The following is a 25,365-nucleotide window of genomic DNA, read 5'->3' on the forward strand; positions in this document are numbered from 1 at the left end:
AATCCTATATTCAAGCTCTGCCATTTTTTTCTGCAAAGCAGCACAGGCTTCAGGACACACGAGTCAAGCTGAATTATGTCTGAGATATATAATTTCATTAATTTTGCAATAAATATATCTACTTGGCCAGTTCTAGTTCTCTCTCTGCCACTTATTCATGCTTGGAGTTTCTTTGCTATTACTTCAGTATTCTCATTAAATAATAATTTACAATTGCTGTCAGCACAAATAAAAGATTATGTAATGACAGTCGCTATCAACTACAAATAATATAAGATGAATATTACACATTTATGAGTTTCCCATTATTATACTCAGGAAACATTGAGCGAGGAAGCACCAGGAGACAAAACACACTGTACTGGAATACAAATTAGCATTGCCATGGTGATAAAAAGATTTTCTTTCATCAAATTTTATTACACCCTTAATACTCATGAACTTATTCGTAGAAAAAAAAAGAAAAAAAACATAACAGGTTAACAAAACAAAAATGTTTTAACAGTTATGAAACACCATAAAAGTAAATCTGCCAAATACATAAGTAACAAATTGCATATAAAGAGACATCTTAAATCTTTGAGGCCTGGACTATATAACTAAAGTACTGATTGCATTACAACAAATACCAATGTAGTTTATCTTTTAAAAAAGTAATACTCAACTACAAAGTGGTGGACAAAATAAAAACCTAGTAAAGCACCCAACAAGAAGCAGAGTGACTGGGTTAAAGATGCTCTGAAGAGAAAGTCCTAACCTTTAGTAACAGGAAAATGACCTTTCTTCATAAAGAGGCTTCAGAGTTATTTGAGGGACGAACAAGGTGAAAGTTTCAAAACTATGAAATAATTTTTAATTTTGTGAGTGTAAAAGCTCTGTAGCAAGTTTATCCTGGTGTTAATCCCTGTTAATAAATTATATATATATATATATATGGTGACTCCTTTTCACATCCACACCGAGGGAAACGCTTCCAAATACGATACAGATTGACTTGCCTATCTGAGTACGTTGTTTATTGTATTTCTTGTCCATGTGGACTGTATTACATTGGGAAATGCATTACTCCATTTCGGCTGCGGATGAACAATCATAGATCGACTATACGGTCGGCACTCACCACGGGTAAAGCGGATACCCCTCTAGCGAGACATTTCATGTTGATGAAACATCCACTTCCCACACTCCGGGCGATTTTGATTGATCATGTACCAATAATGCCTAGGGGTGGTGATCGAGCCAAAAGATTGTTACAAAAAGAGGCAAGATGGATACATATGCTGGACACCATAGCCCCTCGGGGGCTAAATGAAATGCAATCATTATCATGTTTTTTGTGAGGCGTATCGGGTTCCTTAAGATTTCTCATGAATTATGTGATGGCTCAAATAAGAGCATCTTATTGAAATATATTTGCTTTGATCATGAGATGTTTTTGACCTTTAGAGATTGTCGTAACTATCAGGGTTTCCTTTTAGTAGGGGTTTGCGAATGGCAGATGGTTGCGAGGGGACTTTGAATACTATAGGTAATCCAGCGGGGATTTATAAGCTTAGATCCCTTGATATAAAATTATTTTTATCTTATTTTGGCTGGAAAGCTCTTTCTCCTCTGGGTAGCCCCTGACTAATTATGATGCTTATGTGATTGTGAAACTCTTGAATATTTACGTATAACCTCTCTTTGTTTTAATCACTATTTATCTTAATCACTATTTATTCACTTTTTAATCATGTTTTTTATTAATATGAGGGAAACACTATGATAGATAGGTATATAAATTAGCACTGTTATCTCCCCTTTAAATGGGAGGGCATGAATTTAGATATATTATCATGCTTAATTGGGTATGTATAATGATTGGTTGTATGCACTATTTAAACACCGTGGTCACTTCTGGGTACTATCCTGACGACGGTCACTTGTGGATCGAAACGCGTCGATGTGAGTGTGGAGCAATAAAACTATTTTGATATTTTTGAACAATTGGAGCCGTGAGTGCTTTCTGCTGCAGCAATGTGAATATTTTTGGTGAGCACCCGGCGCGTGGTTTGCGATTGGTGAGTGCCGTCATTGGAATAGATATATATAGATATATATATATATATATATATATATATGTTTTCCAACTGAGCCGCACTCCAAAAGCTTAAAACTTAGCTTTTATTAAAGCGTCATTAAAAAAATACAATGGCCATTCAAAGCAGTATAACAATTATACAGTCTGTTATGCCACATCTACGCGACGTTTCGAGGGTATCTCACCCCCTTTCTCAAGCGTACCTCGTGGCTAAGCATAATCAATCATTCGTACAATCTGTTACTTCCTTGTATAGCTGAATGCAGGAAGTGACGTGACGGGTCGCCATGGAGACAGAATACACAATGTATTCGATCTACACGGAAGCCGGCACATCAGTTCTGCATATTACACAGATAATGAAAACTTATCAATGTAAGGAACTGTCAAAATACCAAACAGTAGTACCTAGACACACATGTTATTAGAATAAAGCTTGGCAAAAACGATATATTAGAGGCTGGGCATAGAATTTAAATGCTACCTAATTATTCATTATTGGCCTAAACATTTTTATAAAGAAATAATAAGAAAAATAAAGAATGAAGCAATGAAACATTGGAAATATAAAGATGTTACAAAGATATTACAAAAATAAATGTAAATCAAAATCCCTATTTAACCCATTTGGGGCCAGTGTATTTAAACGGTGAATCCATTCTACTTCAGTTTTTTTAAGAAGTTTAACCCGATCTCCACCTCTCCTAGGAACAGGGACATGTTGTATGACCCAATACCTCAGATCATCAGATGTATGTCCTAATTCCAAACAGGGTCTAGATACTGGGAGAATCCTGTTACCAGTGTTTACCGTTGATCTGTGTTGTGAAAACCTATCCTTTACTTTTTGAATCGTTTCTCCAATATAAATTAAATTACATGGACAAACTAACATGTAGACCACAAAATTGGTGTCACATGTATGATGTCCACGTATCTTATATGATCTTCCTGTACAGGGGTCAGTGAATTGTGGTCCTATCAATACAAAACGACATTGAGTGCAACCTTTGCATCTATACATGCCTTCTCTAGGTGAACCTAGGAAAGTAAGTTTTCGTGGTACAGGAGGGACCTCAGCTCTTATCAATCTACCTCCTATAGAATTGCCCCTGCGATAAGACATCATAGGAGCGTGTTGAAATGTTTCAATGGAGGGATATGACTCCCTTAATAAATGCCAGTGCTTCTGCAAAATAGACTGTAACCGGCCACTTTATGCATGATATTGGGAAACAAATGTCATCCGTTGTATAGATTTGCATTTCTTTAATTGACCAATCCCCCCCATGTCCACTTACTTTAGATAGCCCTTCTTGAAGAATATGTTTAGGGTAACCCATATTTGTTAAATTTTTTATCCATTTTTCCTAGGTCCTCTGTAACAATATCTGGATCGTTAGCTATCCTACAAACCCGTGAAAATTGACTAATGGGAATAGATTTTTTAACAGATATAGGGTGAAAACTATCAAACCTTAACAACTGGTTACGGTCAGTGGGTTTTGTATATATGCGTGTAAAGAATTTTTGTTCACTCCTACTTATCTCTACATCCAAAAAGACTATTTTGTGGATATCAGTTGTCATTGTAAATTGAATATCTGGATGGGCCCCATTTATCTGATCACGGAAGACGGACAGGGACTCCAGGTCACCCCGCCATAGGAGAAACACGTCATCGATGTACCTCCACCATGCAACACAATGCATAGCGTAAAGTACATTATGATAGACGTGTTCCTCCTCAAACCAACTCATAAATGAGTTGGCATAGGCTGGGGCGACCTTAGAGCCCATGGCCGTCCCCCGTATCTGCAGATAAGACCTGTCCCGAAACTTCTCATCAAAAGCATCTTTACCGCCATAATCCCTTCAATATGAGGTATAGATGTATAGAGGCTGGTGACATCAAAGGTCACCAACCACACCTCCCCAGTCAGTTCACCTACATTAGACAATTTTTGTAGGAAATCATGAGTATCCCGTATATATGAACGTGTCTTCTGAACTAAAGGACTAAGTATTTTATCTAGGACCTCAGCCATATTACTGGTTAGTGAACCCACTCCAGCTACTATAGGTCTACCCGGTGGATTGACAGGGTCCTTATGTATTTTAGGTAGTACATATATAACAGGTATTATAGGGAAATCTATCCACATATATTGTGATGTAGACATAGTGATTACCTTAGATTGGACTGCATTTTTTAATAGGAGATCCAACTCCCGTTTAAAGGACTCAGTTGGATCACCTCTCAACGGAATATAAACTCCAACATCCCCCAATTGGCGTTCAATTTCAGTGACATATTTGTCCGTGTCCATAACAACTATCGCTCCCCCCTTATCAGAGGGCTTGATAGTTATATATATATATATATATATATATATATATATATATATATATATATATATATATATATATATATATATATAACTATTTATCCTGCCTGCTCTCAGATGTAGGGTAGAGCTCACTAAACCTTTCAGTTATTGGTTCTTTTTGCACGTAAAGCTTATATGTCCAACGTACATGCCCATTTATTTTTCAGCACTGCGGAATATAATGCCCCAATAATAATATATTATTAGCAGAAGCAAAGGGATGTTGTACAATGGCTGAAAAACCTGATTATGCACCTTAAAGGGATTTTGTCATGATTTTTAAGGTGTACGTTTTATTCCTAAATTACACTGTTTACATAGAAAATAATTCATACTACCATTTAAAATTTTATTCTTGAACCAACATTTTTTTTGTAATATTGGTGTGTAGGCAGCCGTCTGCCTGATAATTAGCTTTCAAAATGAGCCAGCACTACACAATAGAACTGCTTTCAGATCAGCTATTGTTTCTGCAGCTCAATATACTTTCAATAGTACCCAAGTCACATAATAGCAAAACAGGGATTGTCCTGCTTGGGTGCTATACTTGTGTCTACCACTAGCATGATTAACAATGCAATTTTTTAACAAAAAATCTTTATAATGCTGAAATCTTCCCCAGCCCTCAGGAAGCCTGCCTTTTTAAAGGAGACATATACAATAATTTTTAACTTTATCTTAAAATGCAGCTAACACTGTAAAATTGAATAAAACAAAGTTTATTTTCTACCTACTGTTCAAGAAGGCTGTTTAATCCCTGCAGAAACGCTGAAGCCCCTCCCATTCACAGGGCTTCCGGCCAGAAGAAAGTGTCTGTCTTTAGCTAGGGCCGCCGGCCCTAGCTTCTTTCCCATAGAGACACTGCAGCCACTGAGAGGAGTGGGCGTGAGACGTGGGCGGCGACTTTGGTGACATCATGTCGCCGCCCACGTCAGTCACGCTGGAGTCCTTCTCAGTTGTGCAGCTCCTGGCCCGCCCAGCCCTCCTGACTAGCAGCTCAGTTCACAGCGTCTGTGAAGCAGTTCAGTTCGCTGCGATCCTGCAAAGTAAGGTAGTCTTGTAATCTGTAATCTCTTCATTAAAAAAAAAAAAATTACCAAATAAAAAAAAATGTTATTTATATTAAAGGAGTCAAATCTGTTTATTCTATAAACTGTACCTAATGATAAAAAATATGTTTTTTGCTTGCAACTTGTACTTTGACACCTAAACTGGGTTTTTTGGCATTTTCTCCTGCAACAACTCCCTGCACCCAATCCTACAGTGTCCCTGCCCATCAATATTACGTTCTGCAATCGCCGAGTTTTTTACATGCAACTCCCTGCAACTTATACTTTGACACCTAAACTGGGTTTTTTTGGCATTTTCTCCTGCAACAACTCCCTGCCCATCAATATTACGTTCTGCAATCGCAGAGTTTTTTTACATGCAACTCCCTGCAACTTGTACTTTGACACCCAATCCTACAGTGTCCCTGCCCATCAATATTACGTTCTGCAATCGCTATGAGGGTTTTTTACACGCAACTCCCTGCAACTTGTACTTTGACACCTAAACTGGCTTTTTTTGGTATTTTCTCCTGCAACTCCTCCAAAAGTAAAGCTCAGGCAGCAGCACAGGACAGCTATGTGAAGACTGGTAACAGATACAGGCAGGGAGGTGGGAGGGGTTTCCCTGCTACAGCAGAGTTCAGCCTGTCAGTCAGTGCTGTGACCATTTCCTGTGGGAGAATGAAGAGACACTCCCACCTCTCATTTCAGCTTAGCTTCAGAAGAGTGAAGATCTCTCTGCAGCTCTGATATAAAAACGATTTTAGGAGATAAAATGCATTCAAATCGTTTTTTTTTCTGCAAGATTTCATTGATTGAAGAAAGATGTCCCTGCCCCGTAGATTGTAAGCTCTACGGGGCAGGGACCTCCTTCCTACTGTGTCTCATGGCACTTGAAATGTCTCCTTTAAAGGGTAAGGGGGTCTGGGGTGTCATAAATCATTGCCACTCATATTTAATGTATTTGGGACTGAAATTACCAATGCATCTTACCGTGTTTAATGTATTTGTGGTTTACCCACTCCCTAAAATTCAGGACAGTACCAGCAGTGCTATTAGCCAATGGAGGCACTATCAGTTCTGGCAGCTAAATCCTTCAGCAGAGGTGTCAGAGAGCTGCTACCTTGTTACCTGCCTATTGTTCAGCTGATCAGCAGTTGGGGTGGAAATGAAGGGGGTTGATATCACTCCAACCAGCAGTGCTGTGGTAAAGAGGGACTGAAGGTTAGCAGAGTACAAGTCATGGCGCCCTGGGAAATGAACAACATGGCTAGCCCCACGTAAAATTTTAAAATTAAATATAAAAAAAAATTTGTTTGCACTTTTAAAAATTGATTTCAATGCAGGATTTTGCTGGAGAAGCTCTATTAACTTATGCATTTGGAAAAAACAAACAAACCATGTTTTCTCATGACAGTATTCCTTTAAAAAGGTGCATAAGCATCATCTGAGCAACCACAACCACTGGGAGCCTTCCTGAACAGTGTGCAAAGCTGGTACAGGTATAGGACCCATTATCCAGATGCTTGGGACCAAGGGTATTTCGGATAAGGGGTCTTTCTGTAATTTGGATCTCCATACCTTAAGTCTACTAAAAAAATCAATAAACCATTAATTAAACCCAATAGGTTTGTTTTGCATCCAATAAGGATTATTTATATCTTAGTTGGGATCAATTACAAGGTACTGTTTTATTACTACAGAGAAAAAGGAAATCAGTTTTAAAATTCTGAATTATTTGATTAAAATGGAGTCTACGGGAGACAGGCTTTTCGTAATTCGGAGCTTTCTGGATAATGGGTTTCTGGATAAGGGATCCCATACCTGTACATATGCACATTTTTTTTTTAGATTTATCAAATACACATAAAACGGTGTAAATATACAAAAAATTGATAATAATGGGTTTCATTGCCTTGGAGTTAAATATATGAATAATTGTGCAATGCATTGCGTATCACACTTAAGAACCATAGTCATTATGCAAGGCGTAATTCCAAATTTTATCAAGTGGAAAGAAAAAACATATTCCAGCAACAGCCAGGTCTGCACACAGGTGTATTAAACAACGCTGCTTAAATGATCAGTCATTTTGGTATAAAGTAAGTAAATAGTGTTTAGCTACAATTTCTGCAGAAGCTGTTGTGAAGCGATTAGTTGGACATATGAGAAATGTACTACAAGCTAAAGGTCAAATTACAGAGGCAACCTAATTTTCTTCTTAGTGTTGGTCTATAGGATCAATCACACCACACAGTGACAGGAGTCAGAATTTAGCCACTGAAGAGAAAAATCCGCTTTCTGTCGATACAACTAAGCATGAAAAGAACTGATAGTGAAGATCAAAAGGGTCAAACATGTCCACAAGCTGCAAGTATAAGAGTATTTTTCAAAGCTGGAAAGGTATGTTATAAGTTGCTATTATGGGACAATTATGGGTAGGGGAAAATGAACTTAGTTTGAAAAAATTTACTATTCTCTGCCGCATCAGAAATAAGAAAATCTATTAAATTCCATAACACTGCTAACAGGCAACACCCTCATCTCTCCATTTATAACGCAATACATACAACACAATACAGAAATTCTATTTCTAATAAAAAGGAGTCATCCATAGTTGCAGTTTGTGAAAAATTAATCAAAGTTACATTTCTAATTAATTTAGTTCTTCAGCTCAAGGTAATATATTATGTATTAATTATTCTTTAATTATATAATGTGGACTTAAAGGAAAACTATACCCCCAAACAATGTGGGTCTCTATAAAAATATATTGCATAAACAGCTCATATGTAAACCCCTGCTTTATTTGAGCTAAATAAACTAAATAGAAAATTGTCATTTTAAGAATTAAGGGCCGTCTTCTGGGATCATAGGATTCACAGTGCACACAAACAAGCCAAGACACACATACACGCTAGGCCATATCAGCCAATTGATGGAGAGAGTTCTGTCTTTTGCTTCCACACTTCTTCCTGTTACAGTTAGAGCTGCATTATTTCTGGTCATGTGATCTCTGAGGGAGCACCCAGCCCATCACTAAATGGCGGCTCAAGGGAAAGGATGTAAAAAGGCAATATTTACGGATATATATGTTCCAGTTTGGCGAGATTCTTTAATAGGTCACTTAACATAATATAAACTCTGTTGATTAATTATTTATTCTGGGGGTATAGTTTTCCTTTAAAGGCTAAGTTAGCATTTTATTTTAAAATCCCCTAAACTTACTCTAAGCAGTCTCCAGAACAACATACCTTTTTCCCTGCATGTAGATTTATTTTGTCTACAAGCAGCTGAACTGCAGCTCTTTTACCAACTTCCTTGTCTAGCATGAAGCCCTGCCCTCTTTTGCTTTCTGAGCACTGCTTCCCTATTTCTGACTATAAAGACCTTAAAGAGGTGCCTACTGCGCATGCTCACTGCCTCTGCCCCATTTTCAGAAAGAAAAGAGGGTGGAGCTTCATGCTAGACAAGGAAGTAAGCAATAGAGCTGCAGTTCAGCCGCTTGTAAGAGAAACAAAATAAATCTATATGCAGGAAGAAAGGTATGTTATTCTGAGGACTGTACAGAGTAATTTTTTTATTATAAAAATGGGGACAATGCAGAAATTCCATGCAGATAAAACCCCAGCCAAAATCAAACCCAAGACTCCAGTGTTGTGATGAAAGAACATTTTGCCCGTATAGTTCTTCACTCTAAGCTTTTCAGCATATTAGACAAAAAGAATCACTAATTATGTTTATTGCCACAGTACCGAGCATACAACAATCACATATACTGCCAAATCTATCTGCTCACACTCCAATTTTAAACATTTCTGTAACAAATGTTATTCTAAAGGTACCTTTTACATACAAGACTGTGGTCTGAACAGGAGTTTATTATAAGAAGAAATGCCACTGGCACTCGACTGATTAAACTCAAAAGTATTAAAATTTCTCATACTGCTGTAAGAAATATGTTTAATTTAGAAACTCTGAATAAAATGTAGCTTAGCATAATCTCTGAATAACAGGAAAAAGACCCTTAAACATAGGTACACTATCAATTTTCCCTAAAGTAATAGCGTGTATAAGATTCCAGCATGGAGCAGAGGAAGAAAATGTTCTAGTGAAGTAGACTTGCAAGGTCAATTAAAGAGAGGATTCAAGAGATCTACTAGCAATTGTCAAAGAATATATCACATATACATGGGCAAGTATGAGATCAATAATCTGGAAATCCATTATCCAGAAAGCTCCAACTTACTGGAAGGTCACTTCCAACAAACTCTATTTTAAGCAAATAATATTAATTTAAAAATAATTTTCATTTTCTTTGTAATATTACATTAGTAGCTTGTACTAAATCCTAATTAAACTGCAAGAATCCATATTGGTGGCAAAAAATCCTATTGGGTTTATTTAATATTTAAATTGTTTTTAGCATAGTTTAGGTATTGTGATCCAAATTATGGAAACATTACTTGAAGGAAAAAAACCCAGATCCTAGGCATTCTGGATAATAGATTTTATAACTGTTTTATAGCCCCCATAATTTGAATACAGTTTGAGATTTTCGCTTGGTACTACAAATTATTTATTTCCATTAATATAAAAGAAGACAAAGTTAAAAAAAAAAGAAATTGCAACAGTAAAACAGATGTCAGTGGCACATTGTCAGACATATTGACAGGTGCTTCGGTGATAACAGTCTAACAGCCAGTAATCCAGAAGGAAAAAAAAAAATCATAGTTGTGCTCTATACAATTTAAGTTTAATATGTAAATCCATGTTGAATATTTTTTAAAAAATTATTTTACAAACAGAAGATTATATAATAGATACCCTTTCATGCACTGTAAGATAACACTGTAGGGCACATGTACGGCCACAAGTGCAGTGAGCAAAGTGCAATTTATTTTGAGTGCAAATGCCAAGTTTTTTTCCCCACAATGCAGTGCCCATTGATAATGGGTGCAAAGGGAACCCTGGGGCTACCTCCTGGTTTGGAACTGGATGGAAATCCAGGGCTCCCCTGCTTCAACAGACACAGCAGTGCTTGGTTCAGAATGGAAGACAGGAAGGACTCCAAGGCGCCAAGCACAAACATACAGAATAACAAGGAGCTCATTTTGATGCAAGTGCCATCAATAAAGGTGGTTTTATGTGCAACTGACTGTGGGGAAACTGTGGGGACTGCAACTCCTCTTGCAGACAGACACGAGCCTTTGTTACCCAGAGAGGAAAGTGATTGTGATTGTGATTCTGGGGAAACCACCAAAGGAACATTATAAAGGTAGTAATGTTTTCAGTCATAATCACGGTGAAAACAAATATCTGACAAATACATTTAGTGTCAAATAATCAACTTCAAACACAAGTGGCATTATAGATTATAAATAGGTTGGCAGAGGTAAAAAGGTAGCAGTAGTCTAGTCATTGCCGATGGCTTTATGTAATGTAAAGGAGAAGGAAAGTTAAAATCACTGAGCATGCCAAAGCTTATGGTCAAAAGACATTCTTATGTATTAAAATAGTATTGTTGATTCTGAAAGAAAAATGGGCCTGGCATGGCTGGCTAGATGCTGCCTGATATCTGTGTTTCAATACTGAACTAAGGACAGCACCCAGCACAAATAGATTAAGAAACAAATAAAAAGTGAAGACTGTATCCCTCCCTCCCTCCAACATACCTGTGAATGCAATTTTTAGATTCCAAGTAGGCCATCCCAGAAGCTGCATCAAAGGAAAATTTTGCAAGCTGCTTGGTTTTCATATCATCCTTCTTTTTTCTTAAGAAAGACAGGAAATCACCACCTAAAATACCAGAGATATAGGTTATAGGTTGGTAGGTTACATGGTGACTCAGAGGTTAGTGCTACAGTTCAGAATTTGATTACAACCAGAACACTCTTTGGATGGAGTCTGTTCTCTCTGGGTCTGGGTCCTTTCTCTGGTTGCTCCTGTTTACAAACTGCAAAGTACAACATTTCCTAATAAAATAGCTGCATTAATATAACTGAGACTTTATATTGTAAGTTCCACCCTGGCAGATACTTATGCAAATGAGGGCCACGGGGGAGGGGAATTTACATATAATTCTTTTTACATATGAAGTAGCTGCATTTTTTTTAAACCAACCCCTAAATTGTTAGTTAAATGTACATAAAATATTAGCTATAGCTTTCTGTTTAAAGCTAGAAGAAAGTAGGTTTGCTTTTAAAAAATACCCAAGATGATGATATAATAAATATCAGGTGTTGGGTGCCTGGTCCTTGTATGATTAAATATGAGTATATGATGGAAACCTCAGTGGTGTATTGATTGGTAATGAGTAAAGAGCAAATAGCAGTGGATGAGTTCGGAAGACATCAAGCAGTATAAAGCATCTGGTGAGCGAGGGAATGCATGCAGACTGTGCACGGATAACATAAAGGAACTAAGCACTGAAACTTTATGGAGCTGCGGGGGGGGGGGGGGGGGGGTTGAATTATAAAGTAGCACCAGCAACAATCTTCACCAAGACAAGTAGCATTACAAACAACCTTTTTTGAAGGTGGTCAGATTTAGGTGACTAATTGTTTGGGGTTGGGGGGGTAATAAAGGGTAAAACACTGACGGATTCTTGGACGCATCAAGTTTTATTAAAATCCATGGACTACTAGATGAATGACATTTATGGGCAGCTTTAAGCTTTATAAGGCCTTGAGGTTTAAGTTTCTCGATTTTAGAAACGGCGCGTACAAGCCAAAGCAATTGATTTCTACAAACCTAAACCTAAAGGGTAACATGTCTGCCCTTTACTATTAGTATAAACCAAAACAAATTTCACCAGCCGAAACCATATGTTCATCAAGGATCAAATGAACTCAACTGAGGAGCCCTTTATCATCTTTAATGGCGGCATTCTGCTTTCACAAACCAACAACATGCTCCTCTACAAGATTTGGGTGCTTCTCTGGCATCTGAAATATGTCACCGGAGCATATACCCCATATGCCATGAACATAAGGGTTTAGAGTGGGAATGAAATAATAAATTAGAAGGCAAAATATTGCTGGCTTTTCAAGCACAAGAAAGTAATATTATAAAGCTACAGTTTTACTTATCGTCACATTACAACATATTAATAGCTAAGAAGCTCTTATGCAATCGCTGTGCCTACATCATTAAGATTAGATATACTTTGTTACACGCTGTGTTAAATGAATGTTTGAAAGACTTTCTATAAGAAAGTTACATTAGGCTTCCCCTATAAAGGTATAGCTTATGTCTGACAATAAACAAGATAATGCGAGGTTATTAAACAGATTTAAGAGCAGGCTGGCTGAGCTTCAGCAGACCCGGCATATTAAGCTGGAGTGTTTATAAGAAGGATTTGCATTTTAATCGTCATCATCTCGACTTTTTATCCAATGTGCCAGCCCTAGAATTAAACTTCCTGAAGAAAACAGGCTCTCTGAGGTAATGACCTTAATGTGTTTCTTTGCTTAACGGCAGCTCCTGGAATGTTACACCTGCTTCTCCCCAAGCTATAGCTCAGAAGTTTTATAGTTGCTGTATTTCCTACAGTGGGCAGATAATTTAATGCGAAGATTAAAACACTGAATTCTTTTTTTTTTTTTTATTTTCCAGGTGCTTTAAAATACATCAAAAACAAAGTTGAACCCTTAGTGCTCTCACAAGATCTTAGCAATGTATTAAAGCAGTGGCTTCCCAAATGCTCATTACCATACGTCAATAATGGATTATTACATTGCAAATGCTCACGTATTTTATGGATTCTTTATCGTGTTCACGTGATGTTATATATAAGATACCGTAAATGAGTGGGATACGGGAAGGAGAAAGATCATTTAAAGCTTAATTAGCCTTCAGTAACACTTCACATGGGAATATAATCCACCAAAGTCAAAACCGTAATGGTGATAATATCCTAAAGGTTTACTAGAAATTACTTGTTGTCAGACCTTGCTTGACTGTTACAGACTACAGGTATAGGACCCATTATCCAGAATGCTCGGGACCAAGGGTATTCCGGATAAGGGGTCTTTCCGTAATTTGGATCTCAATACCTTAAATCTACTAAAAAATCAAAACATTAAACCCAATAGGATTGTTTTGCATCCAATAAGGATTATTTATATCTTAGTTGGGATCAATTACAAGGTACTGTTTTATTTCTACATAGAAAAAGGATATCAGTTTTAAAATTCTGAATTATTTGATTAAAATGGAGTCTATGGGAGACTGGCTTTCCGTAATTCGGAGCTTTCTGGATAACAGGTCCGATACCTGTACTAAGAGGTAACTCAGGTATAGCCCTTTTTACCCCTCCCTATTTGCTATGCATAAAGGAAAATAAAGAAATTAAAAAAACAAAAAAAAACAAATGGCGATAACATTTAAACCATAGTTATCCCAAACTTGACACCATACCTGTCACTTTCCTTCTTAATGAATGTAACATGTGATATCTATGACAGGGATAAACCTTTTAACAATACATGCCAAGATGGAAAGTTCAACAAAATGAATTAATACCTTATATATTCGAGTATAAGTCAAGGTACCTAATTTTACCTAAGAAAACTGGAAAAACTTATTGACTCGAGTATAAGCCTAGGGTGGGAAATGCAGCAGCTACTGCTAAGTTTTAATAATCAAACTAAATACCTATAAAATTACATTAATTGAGGCATCAGTGGGGTATATGTTTTTCAATATATATTTCAAAGAAAAACAGTAAACTAGCTCTGTAAGCAGAGAAGAGGGTCAACAAAAATAATATGAGTACTACCCCACGCTCATTGCACATTGGCAAACTGGCAGCTGACCCAGTCCCGGAGGAGATGTAAGGGGAAATAAGTATTGCTAGTGGAAGCCTAGGCCAGGGCACTGGAGGGTCTGGTTGCTGGTGGCCTAATTTGCACACAAAGGAGAGAGGGTGCTAGCCTAGAGGGACCCATGGCACCCGACTCGAGTATATGCCGAGGGTGACTTTTTCAGCACATTTTGGGTGCTGAAAAACTAGGCTTATACTCGAGTATATACAGTAATTGGTGGCTACTGGCACGATTGCAATGTAACAACTGTGTTAGTAAATAACCCCCCTCTTTTCTCAGTAGTACAATACTTGAGTCTCACAAAGCTGGTAGCTCATAGAAGAGCAGCTGGTCAGAAACATGACACTGAATTTTTACGAGTAATAATACAAGGTTCAGATGTAAAACATGGTTCCGAATAAGCTGTAGAAAAAATTTTTAGACCAAAGAAACATTTTTTTAGTTGCTATATTTTTTCTGCACATTTACCATGTCATTTTTGAAGATTTTATACTAGTACAAATAAAAAGAAAAGGGGATTTAACCTTACCTACATGCAACACAGGCCTAGCAGAAATAGCAAGACGCTGCTACAAGAATACAAAGTTCCTCCTTCAGAAAAGACAACAGGGGAAACCAAACCTCTAAACCTAAACTAAAATCTACTTTTATCATCTATAACATCAAAACATATGAAATCCTCTTCTAAGAGCTGTTTCATGAATAACATTTTTAGGTCAATATCAAAAAGGGGCATAATGACATTACTGTAATGTAGTGTATCATCTCAAGGGCAATGCAAAAAGCACAATTATTAGCTAGGTAATCTGCCAGAAGGCTCTAAACCCCTGTAACAGACAAATTAAAGAAAATAACTCTCGTTTTGCAGGATTAATGTGTGTTTGGCATCTGTATAAGTGGGCAGCTCAAGCTATTTCATCCTCATTTGTTGAGGGATATTAGGCACTAAATGAAACATCAGAACACCCAAACCACACTCGACACATTATTCCAGTGCTTGAAAAATACTTCTATAACTCCTATTGTTCTAGTTTAAATAACAAAGCAATAAAAAAAAGAAAGAAATGCTGCAAGTACATACAAACAATGTATGATTTTCTAGAGCTATGAAAAAAATAAGCAGTATGATTTATCTATTGGAGGTAACAGTATTGCTAAGATGGGGGTAGTTATACTGGATCACTGTAGTTATGTCGGGTTGAAAAACCCAACATACTGTTCTTCGACATAGTCTTCTGCTTTTTCTTCTTATTCTTAGCGCCCCCCATTTTCTAAAGCTACTCCTCCTACAGTTTTAGGGGTACAACGCCCAAACTCCCCACACTTCTTCGCCCTATAGCGGAGCAGGTTACTTGTGCTTATCTAAGTGATCCTGTCCCCTGTCTTTTTGTGGCGCTGCTCCCAACACCCCAATTTTCCCATTGACTTTGACAGGGAAGATTTTCAAACTGCTGCCACTCTTACAGCTTTCAAGCTACACCCCAAACTCACCTAACAATCATGGGGTCACCCCGAATTAAACAGCGACATTTGTTTGATGACCCCAAAGTGGGGGGGCCAAAACAGCCAAACAAATTTCACCCATTGACTTTAATGGGTGACTTTAAATTGAAACTGCTGCCAATCTTACAGCTTAGAGGCTACACTCCCCAAACTTGAATCACATCGTCACGGGGTCAGCCTGAATAAAAATATGATGATTATTGGATGCCCAAAAGTAGGCAGAGCTGTGAACAGCCAATCAGATTTTACCTATTTACATGGCGGAAATTCAACCTGCTGCCATTCTCACAGTAATAACACCGGGGTCCCCAAACTTTGCAGAGTTAGACACCAGGTAACTGCAGTTCAAGGTTAGAAAAAGTGGGTGGAGCTATCAACAGCCAATCAGATTTTACCTATTGACTTTCAATGGAGAACTTCAACCTGCTGCCATTCTCACAACACCAGGGTCACTAGGGGGACTGCATTTTTAGGTTTTGAAAAGTGAGTGGAGCCACCAACAGCCAATCAGACTTCACCTATTGAATTTTTTTGGTTTAAATTTAAAATGCTGCCTTTCTCACACTATTTATGTCAGGGTTCCCAACTTTGCACAGTCAGTCACTGGCTGACCATGTATTCAGGGTTAGAAAAAGTGGGTGGAGCCACAAACAGCCAATCCATTTCCACCCATTAAATTTCATTGGTTTATATTTAAACTGATGCCACTATTTAAGAATTAATTCCAGGGTTGTTAAACTTTCCAAAGTTAGTCACTCACTGGGTATTTGCGGTTCAAAGTTAGAAATAGTGGGCGGAGCCACCAGCAGTCAATCACATTTCATCTATTTACTTTCAATGGTAAAGTGTAAAATGCTGTCAGTCTGACAATTTTTATGCCCCCAAAAGTTGCAACGTTGGTCACTGGGGGACTGAAGTTCAAAAATAGGAAAAGTGGGTTGGGCCACTAACAGCCAATCAGATTTCATCAATTAACTATTACTCCTAGGGTCTCTAAACTTTGCAAAGTTAGTCACTTGGTAACTGCAGTTCCAGGTTGACTTTCAATGGGGAAATTTAAATTGCTGCCATTCAGACACTATTAAAACCAGGGCCCCCAAACTTTTCACAATGAGTTTTACTATATAACTGTGGTCCAAGGCTAGAAAAAGTGAGCCTAGCCAACAACAGATAATTCAGTTTTAATTCAGTATAGGTATAGGACCCATTATAATGCTCGGGACCAAGGGTATTCCGGATAAGGGGTCTTTCCGTAATTTGGATCTCCATACCTTAAGTCTACTAAAAAATCAATAAAACATTAATAAAACCCAACAGGATTGTTTTGCATCCAATAAGGATTAATTATATCTTGGTTGGAATGAGTTACAAGGTACTGTTTTATTATTACAGAGAAAAAGGATATCAGTTTTAAAATTCTGAATTATTTGATTAAAATGGAGTCTATGGGAGACGGGCTTTCCGTAATTCGGAGCTTTCTGGATGGGTTTCCGGATAAGGGATCCCATATCTGTATATAAATATGTAAAAAAAAAAATGCTGTTGCACACTAGGAAAATTTTATCAAAAAAAGATGCTCATTTTCTTTGGATCAACTTTTCGGTCATCACCCGGGATCTTTATCTTGATTAAGGTCCTGGGTGAGGATCCAAATAAAATGAGCATTTTTTTTTTTATAAAATTTTCCTAGTGTGCATCAGCATTTTTTTACATATTTACAGTATATTATCGCTCTGATTTGCATCCAGGTTGTAACTCCTATAAGTGTACAAAATGCAGTTTGTGGGGGAATTTATTTGAATTTACCATATGCTTTGGCCTTCCAGTTTAAAGCATGCTCCTTGCTTGTGTGTTGCTTGAAACTCACTTTTTTACTTTTGTGGGTTTTTGATCTAACAAGTCAAAAACTCTGGTATGATCAAGGGGTAGGATTTTTCTCTGTAATAATAAAATCTTGTACTTGAAGGTAACTAAACTACGTGAATCCATATTGGTGGAAAAAAACAATCCTAATGGGTTCAAAGATTTTTAGCAGCCTTGAGGTATTAACCAAATATCCCTTATCCAGAAAACATTTGGTCCTGAGCATTCTAAATAATAGATACAATACCCACCGAGGAATTAGATAAAAATAGACAACAGGGATGATTGACTTACTTGGTCAACTTGAATATACCGCTATATACAGACAACCAGGGTTTTATTTAAAGGAGAAAAAAGGTAGTATCACTGGGCTGTAGGAAATGTTAGGCACAGTGATTAGTCAGAGCTTCTGCTAGTAGAAAACTGCACCTGCTGTGGTACTTCTATGTGAGCACCACAGAGCTATGTTCGCTTCTTCCTTCTTGCCATTAGATGACCATGTGCAGTAGAGTGAATAGCCAAAAAGTCAGCCTTTTCACTTTACTACACATATGGCAGTAAATTTAAATTTCCTACTTCTTTAAATGAAAGGGGGTTTTCTCAGCTTTTTGTACAGAATGTACTTTATATTGTCAATGGGTGAGTAGACAATTTCTTCTTCTGTTGATATCCGACTGTCATAGAAAACCAGAAATTGATAGTACATATAACCATAGAAATTATTTGACACACTACACTTGCACAGGAACATCATGATATTTTTCCCCCCACAAACTGATATGCTGTAGAAATCTTTTATGTTATTAAAACAAGGAATTATTATTTCTGCAAGATTCTTTAAGTTATTGCAAATAAAACCTACGTAAAACAGGCTTAAACATTATTAGTTCCAGTACCAATTTGCACTAGCTTCAGGCAAATGCCATAGGTTGGCTACAGAACAAGTGTGATTTAGTATGGAATTTTTAATAAGGCATCTACCAGAAACAGCAGAAATCTTGTTAAAATCAACTACAAAATGTTCATTTTATAAATAATGTTACAACCCTTTTAAGTCCTCTAGTAGACGTAAGACAGAAAATGTGGTAACAGACTCAGATAAATCGGTAGAAGTACAGAATAAAGTGGAAAACACCCTTTTGCTTTACAACATTTCTGTCAGAAAGAATTCAGTTCAATTTCTTTTTTTTTTTATTTAAAGTTTTAATGAAGATTAAACCAATTCATTTTGAAGCACAGCTGAACAGCTGACACTGTTAACATTAATAATTTATCAATATAGGAAGCATCATCTGATAGATATAATCTATCACCTATATTGTGGAATATTGTAATAGCTACTCGTACTTATCTGCTATATGAATACTAAACTTAGAAAACAAGGACAATACATTCCATAGGAGTTGCAAATGCGATATTTACCTGGCACAAGTTCCATGACTATATAAATGGGTTGCCTTTGGGTACATACTCCAATAAGCTTAACAATATTCGCATGGTCATATTGCTTCAGTATTCTGCAAGGAAACAAACCCAATATGCAATTTGCGTTATTAAGGAAGATCTTAAGAGTATTGTCAATTTAAAAGTGCAAAACCAATATTTTTAAACAAAACCAAACAGAAGCATTTACTTTTAAACATATTTAAAAAGACAATCGCACTGTGTACATTGTATTTTTTAAAGTTGTAATATTGGTGAGTAGGCAGCTGTGCCGGATTCTTAGCTTCCACATTAGGCAAAGAGGACATTAAGTAGTATCCCATAGAAAATACTACCACTGGCCACAATTCCCTATATATAATTGCAGCTGCGGCCTATGTCTAAATTTGTCTGGAAGAAAACAAAATGTAATTTGTTTCACAGAACCTGAGATTTTGGGTGCTTTTCATCATTCCCCATCAGTTTGAAAAACATTACCATCAACATAAGTCTTATTGCTGGAAATGGTCAGGGTGTAGTACAAAAATCATTATGGAAGACCTTCAAATGCAGAATTCTACATGTAACACTTTTTGTTGCTGATGTCAGTGCCATAGATAAGTGTCCACTAATGCAACATCAATTAAAAGCAAGCAAACCATGCAATAATAATGGGGGGGAGGGGAAGCAAGTCAAACACTAGGCTGTATAAGAGCTATGGATTTGTAGTAGAAAGCAGATTTTGCATATATTAGTATTATTGCTTACCTTGCTTCAGATAAAAACTTTATTTTCAGTTCCTGAGGAAGATCTTCTTTACATGTTTTCACAGCAACTGGTGTTTTATCCTTCAGAGTACCCTTATACACTTCGCCAAAATTGCCCTACGTTACAAAAAAAGAAAGGTTTAAGAATTAATGAGCTCTAATATTATAATATTTGCTTGAATCTATAGGCTAAATGTGCAGATATCAGGTCCAGTAACCCACATTACATATAACTTACAGAGTATCATATCAATTAATGACTCCGTAAAATGGAAACCACCTGTTACCATTGGTAAAGGTAGTTTTTAAGTCATATTGAGAATTAACATCATATTGAGAATTCTAAGGTCAAAAACCACCTGTATCAGTGGTGACACACAACTGGAGGCTGCCAATTACATTTTGGGTATAAAACTGCTTCAAGTGGCATTACCCAAACTTTCATCTGATTTTGACTCTGTTGAACTCTACTTGTATAATATGAATGACAAGGATCCAAGCATGCAACAGCTCTTGATTTACAATACTGTGCTGGAGTTAGTTGTGCAGTTAGCAGTGTGAGGGTTCCCAGAGGATGGCTTATACAGCCTCAGGCTAAGAATTATGCTGGATACAAAATTCTACATTTTTAAATGACCTATAAAAGCATTTAGGAATTAATAAAAGCTGTGATTGCTGACTTAAAAGCTGTATGTATAGTAAGACTAATAATGTTCTTTTCCGTTTGGAATTGTGGCTTTAAATTCAACCAAGTCATTTTTCTTCTTGCTCCAAATATATTTTGTATCCCTTGGCAATAGCTGACCCACTGCTGAATTACATAACGACAGAACAAATGATACAAATTTGTTCTGCCTCGTCATACTCTATTACTTACTTTTCCTAACAATTCTCCAAGGGTAACATCTTCATGATTCAGAATCCACTTTTTATCCTAAAATAACAAACATTAAAATATGAGTTACTAAAAAAAAAAAATCACTTCTGAAAAGATACCATTCAAACAGATAACAAAATACATAAAGTTCCATTCCTGATATATTACTGAAATAGCATATAAAAGCTGCATAACACTGGGGCACAACAGGATATTAAATTCTACATCACTGCAATGCACAGTGAAGCACAGCTAAGCCTGAGATACGAGAGCATGTATTTCTTGGCAAAGCACAGCATGTATGGCTTTATAATGATCCAGATATGATATCTTTGCTTTTCGATTTGTAAAACTGCTTACATGATAATGAAAACAGGAGATGCATTTAAAAGTGTTGTACCTTTCATAAATCAAGTTTAAACATTATATTGAACACAATCTTCATTTTATGATAAAAGAAGCTAATATTAATTTTATTTTTAAGAAAAAAAAAAGGCATGGATGACTCCAATATATTAACTTGAACATGTAGGGGGTGCAAATTTACCAGTAACAGATATATTTTCTCATTTCCTAGACATCTACATAGAGTTTACCTATAGGGGAAATGAATAATGCATTAAGGATATCAGATAGAATTGGTATATCTTAGGGCAAAAAAAAAAATCATACAATATACATGCACTAATGAAACACAGTACAGGTAATACTGAGAGATGCTGCTTTTGTTCAGTGGATTGTGAATAACTGGAAATACTGACACAGTTTTAAATCTCACATGGCCTTTTAAAAAGGTGCCAAGTAACTAAAATGTTATATTTAAATGACTTGAAAATATGAATAGGACATGTCTATGCTTCTAAAGACCCAGATGGCAAATGAAACTGTCCATCTTTCTGCTTCAAGTCACTCAACTGCTCTTCCCTGCCTTCTCCCTTCAAGGTAACCATATATCCTGCCTCTCAGCTGCCCAGGGAGTGAGAGACTGGATCTTAACAATAGAAATAAAACAAGTACCCAAAATGATTCTATCCAACCTTTAAAAGCTGAAGGTGCTTTCTTAGTACAGTAAGTCCAGACAGCCATGGGTACAGAAAAACACAATACAGAATAACAGATCCTCTGAAGTAACAATTAGATAAAGTTATCATGTAAAGGTATCTTGACCAACTGGCAATCTGGGCAGCTAAGTGGCAGATGAGATTTAATGTGGATAAATGTAAGGTCATGCACCTGGGATGTAAAAATATGCAAGCCCCGTATACCCTTAATGGGACTGCACTAGGCAAATCCATAATGGAGAAGGACCTTGGAGTCCTTGTAGATAATAAACTTGGCTGTAGCAAGCAATGCCAGGCAGCAGCTGCAAGGGCAAACAAGGTTTAGAGCTGTATTAAAAGGGGTATAGATTCACGGGAGGAGGGGGTTATTCTTCCCCTTTACAGAGCGCTGGTAAGGCCCCATCTAGAATATGCTGTTCAGTTTTGGTCTCCAGTGCTCAAACGGGACATTATTGAGTTAGAGAGGGTCCAGAGAAGGGCAACTAAGTTGGTAAAGGGTATGGAAAGTCTCAGTTATGAAGAAAGACTGGCCAAGTTGGGTCTGTTTACACTGGAGAAGAGGCGCTTAAGAGGTGACATGATAACTATGTATAAATATATAAAGGGATCATATAATAACCTTTCTAATTTTTTATTTACCAGTAGGTCCTTCCAACCGACACGAGGGCACCCACTTCGTTTAGAAGAAGGGAGGTTCCATTTAAATATTCGGAAAGGATTTTTTACAGTGAGAGCTGTGAAGTTGTGGAATTCCCTCCCCGAATCAGTCGTACTGGCTGATACATTATATAACTTTAAGAAGGGGCTGGATGGATTCTTAGCAAGTGAGGGAATACAGGGTTATGGGAGATAGCTCTTAGTACTAGTTGATCCAGGGACTGGTCCGATTGCCATCTTGGAGTCAGGAAGGAATTTTTTCCCCTCTGCGGCAAATTAGAGAGGCTTCAGATGGGGTTTTTTGCCTTCCTCTGGATCAACTAGTAGTTAGGCAGGTTATATATAGGCATTATGGTTGAACTTGATGGACGTATGTCTTTTTTCAACCCAACTTACTATGCTACTTACTATGTTACTATGTATGGGACCCATTATCCAGAATGCTTGGGACCTGAGGTTTTCCAGATAAGGGATCTTTACGTAATTTGGATCTCATACCTTAAGTCTACTTAAAAAATTATTTAAACCATAATTTAACCCAATAAAATTGTTTGGCTATAGTAAGGATTAATTATATCTTAGTTGGGATCATGTACAAGGTACTGTTTTATTACTACAGAGAAGGAAACAATTTTTAAAAATGTGAATTATTTGATTAAAATGGAGTCTATTTGAGATGGCCTTTCAATAATTTGGAACTTTCTGGATAGTGGGTTTCCGGATAAGGGGTCCGATACCTGTATTATACATCAACGCAGGATAATCAGGGCCTACACCCTAAAAGATTATAAAAGAGATTATTGCCAATGTGACATTGATGTATTAGGGGATACAACCAGTGGGTGGGAAGGGAGTGCCTACTGTGCCCCCTTTCCTTATTTGGAAACCTGGTATCCAGAAAGTTCAGAATTATGTGAAGGCTACAACTCTATTTTAATTAAAATAACAATTCACATTCTTAATTTAAGTTTTTTGATCCCAACTAATGCCTTATTGAAGGAAAACCAATCCTATTGCAAAAATTACAGAAATGTCACCTTATGTGTGTGTGTATATATATATATATATATATATATATATATATATATATATATATATATATATATATATATATATATATATATATTATAATTTTTTTTTGTTACATTTAAAGATATGATGGAATACAGTTTAAAACACCCTGTTTTTGTAAGAGCTCAAATAAATTATATCTGGCCAAAAGTTTCTACAAATTTAAAACTACTTGTTTTTTTAGTTTAAAGACAGCAAACAGCTCCTTTAGAGAATTAGCCAGAATGTGCAAGGGAAAAGGGAAACGTTACACAAATTATTCCAAGTGAGGAACTGGCAACACTTTAAAGATATGTCCCAAAGAACATGCCTCGCAGGATCAGAATATAAAGTGCTGAGTTATCAGGGGCTAAATGGAAAGTGAGAGTAAAGCAAAGAAATGTCAGGCAAGGTTATTTTTAAAATTGTAACATTGAAAGAAGCAGCAGCAAAAAATGGTTTCTCTGAAGCTTGGCTGGTCGATTAAACTAGAAAATACCAAAAAAAAATGTCAAAAAATAAATAAATGAAATTTTTCAGACAAATTGCACATCATCCTTTCACCTCTGATACTTTATTAATGCATTTAATGGGAAATGTCCACTGGTGTTATCCAGCACATTAGAAATCTGGAACTGATATAACAAAAATATTTTCTGTGAACTAAAGAACATATACCAAAATGTTACCCTATAAGATGAAAGATAGAGTGGTGGCTGGTGTACCTTACAACATATTTGATGGATATTACTACTAAATAGCATTCATTCTCTTAAGGGGAAAACTGTGTAGATGGCTTCTTGCTTGACATTTAAAAGAAAATAAGAGCCATAGGGTAATTAGTATTAAGAATCCCAAAAGAGCTGCTAAGAATAAATTTGGGAAGCCGGACAAGTGCTAAATTGCACCAGTGCAGTAACCCACAGCAACCAATCTTTCACTTGTAGTAGTAGTTGTAGTAGACTGTTCACTGGTGCTGCTCAGCACTCCTTAGGATAGAAAGGCTTTCAACTCCTTAAAACTTCAATTTACTGGCACTGGTATCAGCTAAAAGCAGAGGGCAGTGTCAAAGGGTTAGTTCACCCTTACATAACTTTTAATATGATGTACACATTCATATTCTGGCACAAATTGCAATGGGTCTTCATGATCAGAGACACTAATTTGAACAGGAGAGGACCTACCTAATAAAAAAAAAAAATAATTAAAACTGTAGCCTCATAGGGTAATAGGCTGGCTGCAGGGATAAAAAAAAACACAAAACAAAAAAAATATACAATAATTTTGTGAGGATGTGTGTGTGACAAACTACTGGGGCAGCATAATATCGAGGAGCAGGCCGCAGGTTTGACAAGTACAGTCTGGATTTCTATCCCCCTATAAGAGGAATAAAAATAAAACAAAAAACCCACAGACGTAATTTGGCAGACTTGTAAAAAATACAACTAAATATTTTGTCAAAATTTTAAAAGAGTTCAAAGAAAATGCATCAATAGTCAGGAAAATAAAAAACCAAACAACTGAGACCGTTGATTAACACGGCTCACGTACCGCTAGCTCCATATCTGGCGTAGGTGGCATTGTGCTATGGGGTGGCATTTAAAAAAAAAAAAAGAAATTTACAAGCAAGCAAAGAAAAAAGTATTGTTTCCCTCAAATGAAGTGGGGAATTTTTTTTTGACAACAGGTGAATTTTAATCTTTTTATTGATTAGTTTTAATATTTTATGAATTTAAAACTATTTAGCTTTTCGTTTAGCATCTCTCTAGTTTGGAATTTCAGCAAATATCTGGTTACTAGGATCCAATTTCAGTGGTG

General features: G+C 36.7%; 1 protein-coding gene across 4 annotated transcripts in view; it reads right to left on the reverse strand.

Moving 5' to 3' along the window:
• The window catches only part of fer (fer (fps/fes related) tyrosine kinase), an 86,783-nt gene that overhangs the window by 18,574 nt on the left and 42,844 nt on the right, over positions 1–25,365 (reverse strand). For 3 of the 4 annotated variants that reach the window (XM_012962969.3, XM_012962967.3, XM_012962975.3), the window contains 4 exons: positions 20,780–20,836; positions 19,904–20,019; positions 19,136–19,230; positions 11,195–11,318 (listed from right to left, as the gene is read on the reverse strand). In XM_012962969.3, the coding sequence (XP_012818423.1) occupies positions 11,195–11,318; positions 19,136–19,230; positions 19,904–20,019; positions 20,780–20,836 (392 nt within the window). 4 annotated transcript variants of the gene reach the window in all.

This window comes from Xenopus tropicalis, chromosome 1 (assembly GCF_000004195.4).
Source record: "Xenopus tropicalis strain Nigerian chromosome 1, UCB_Xtro_10.0, whole genome shotgun sequence".
NCBI classification, from domain to species: domain Eukaryota; kingdom Metazoa; phylum Chordata; class Amphibia; order Anura; family Pipidae; genus Xenopus; species Xenopus tropicalis.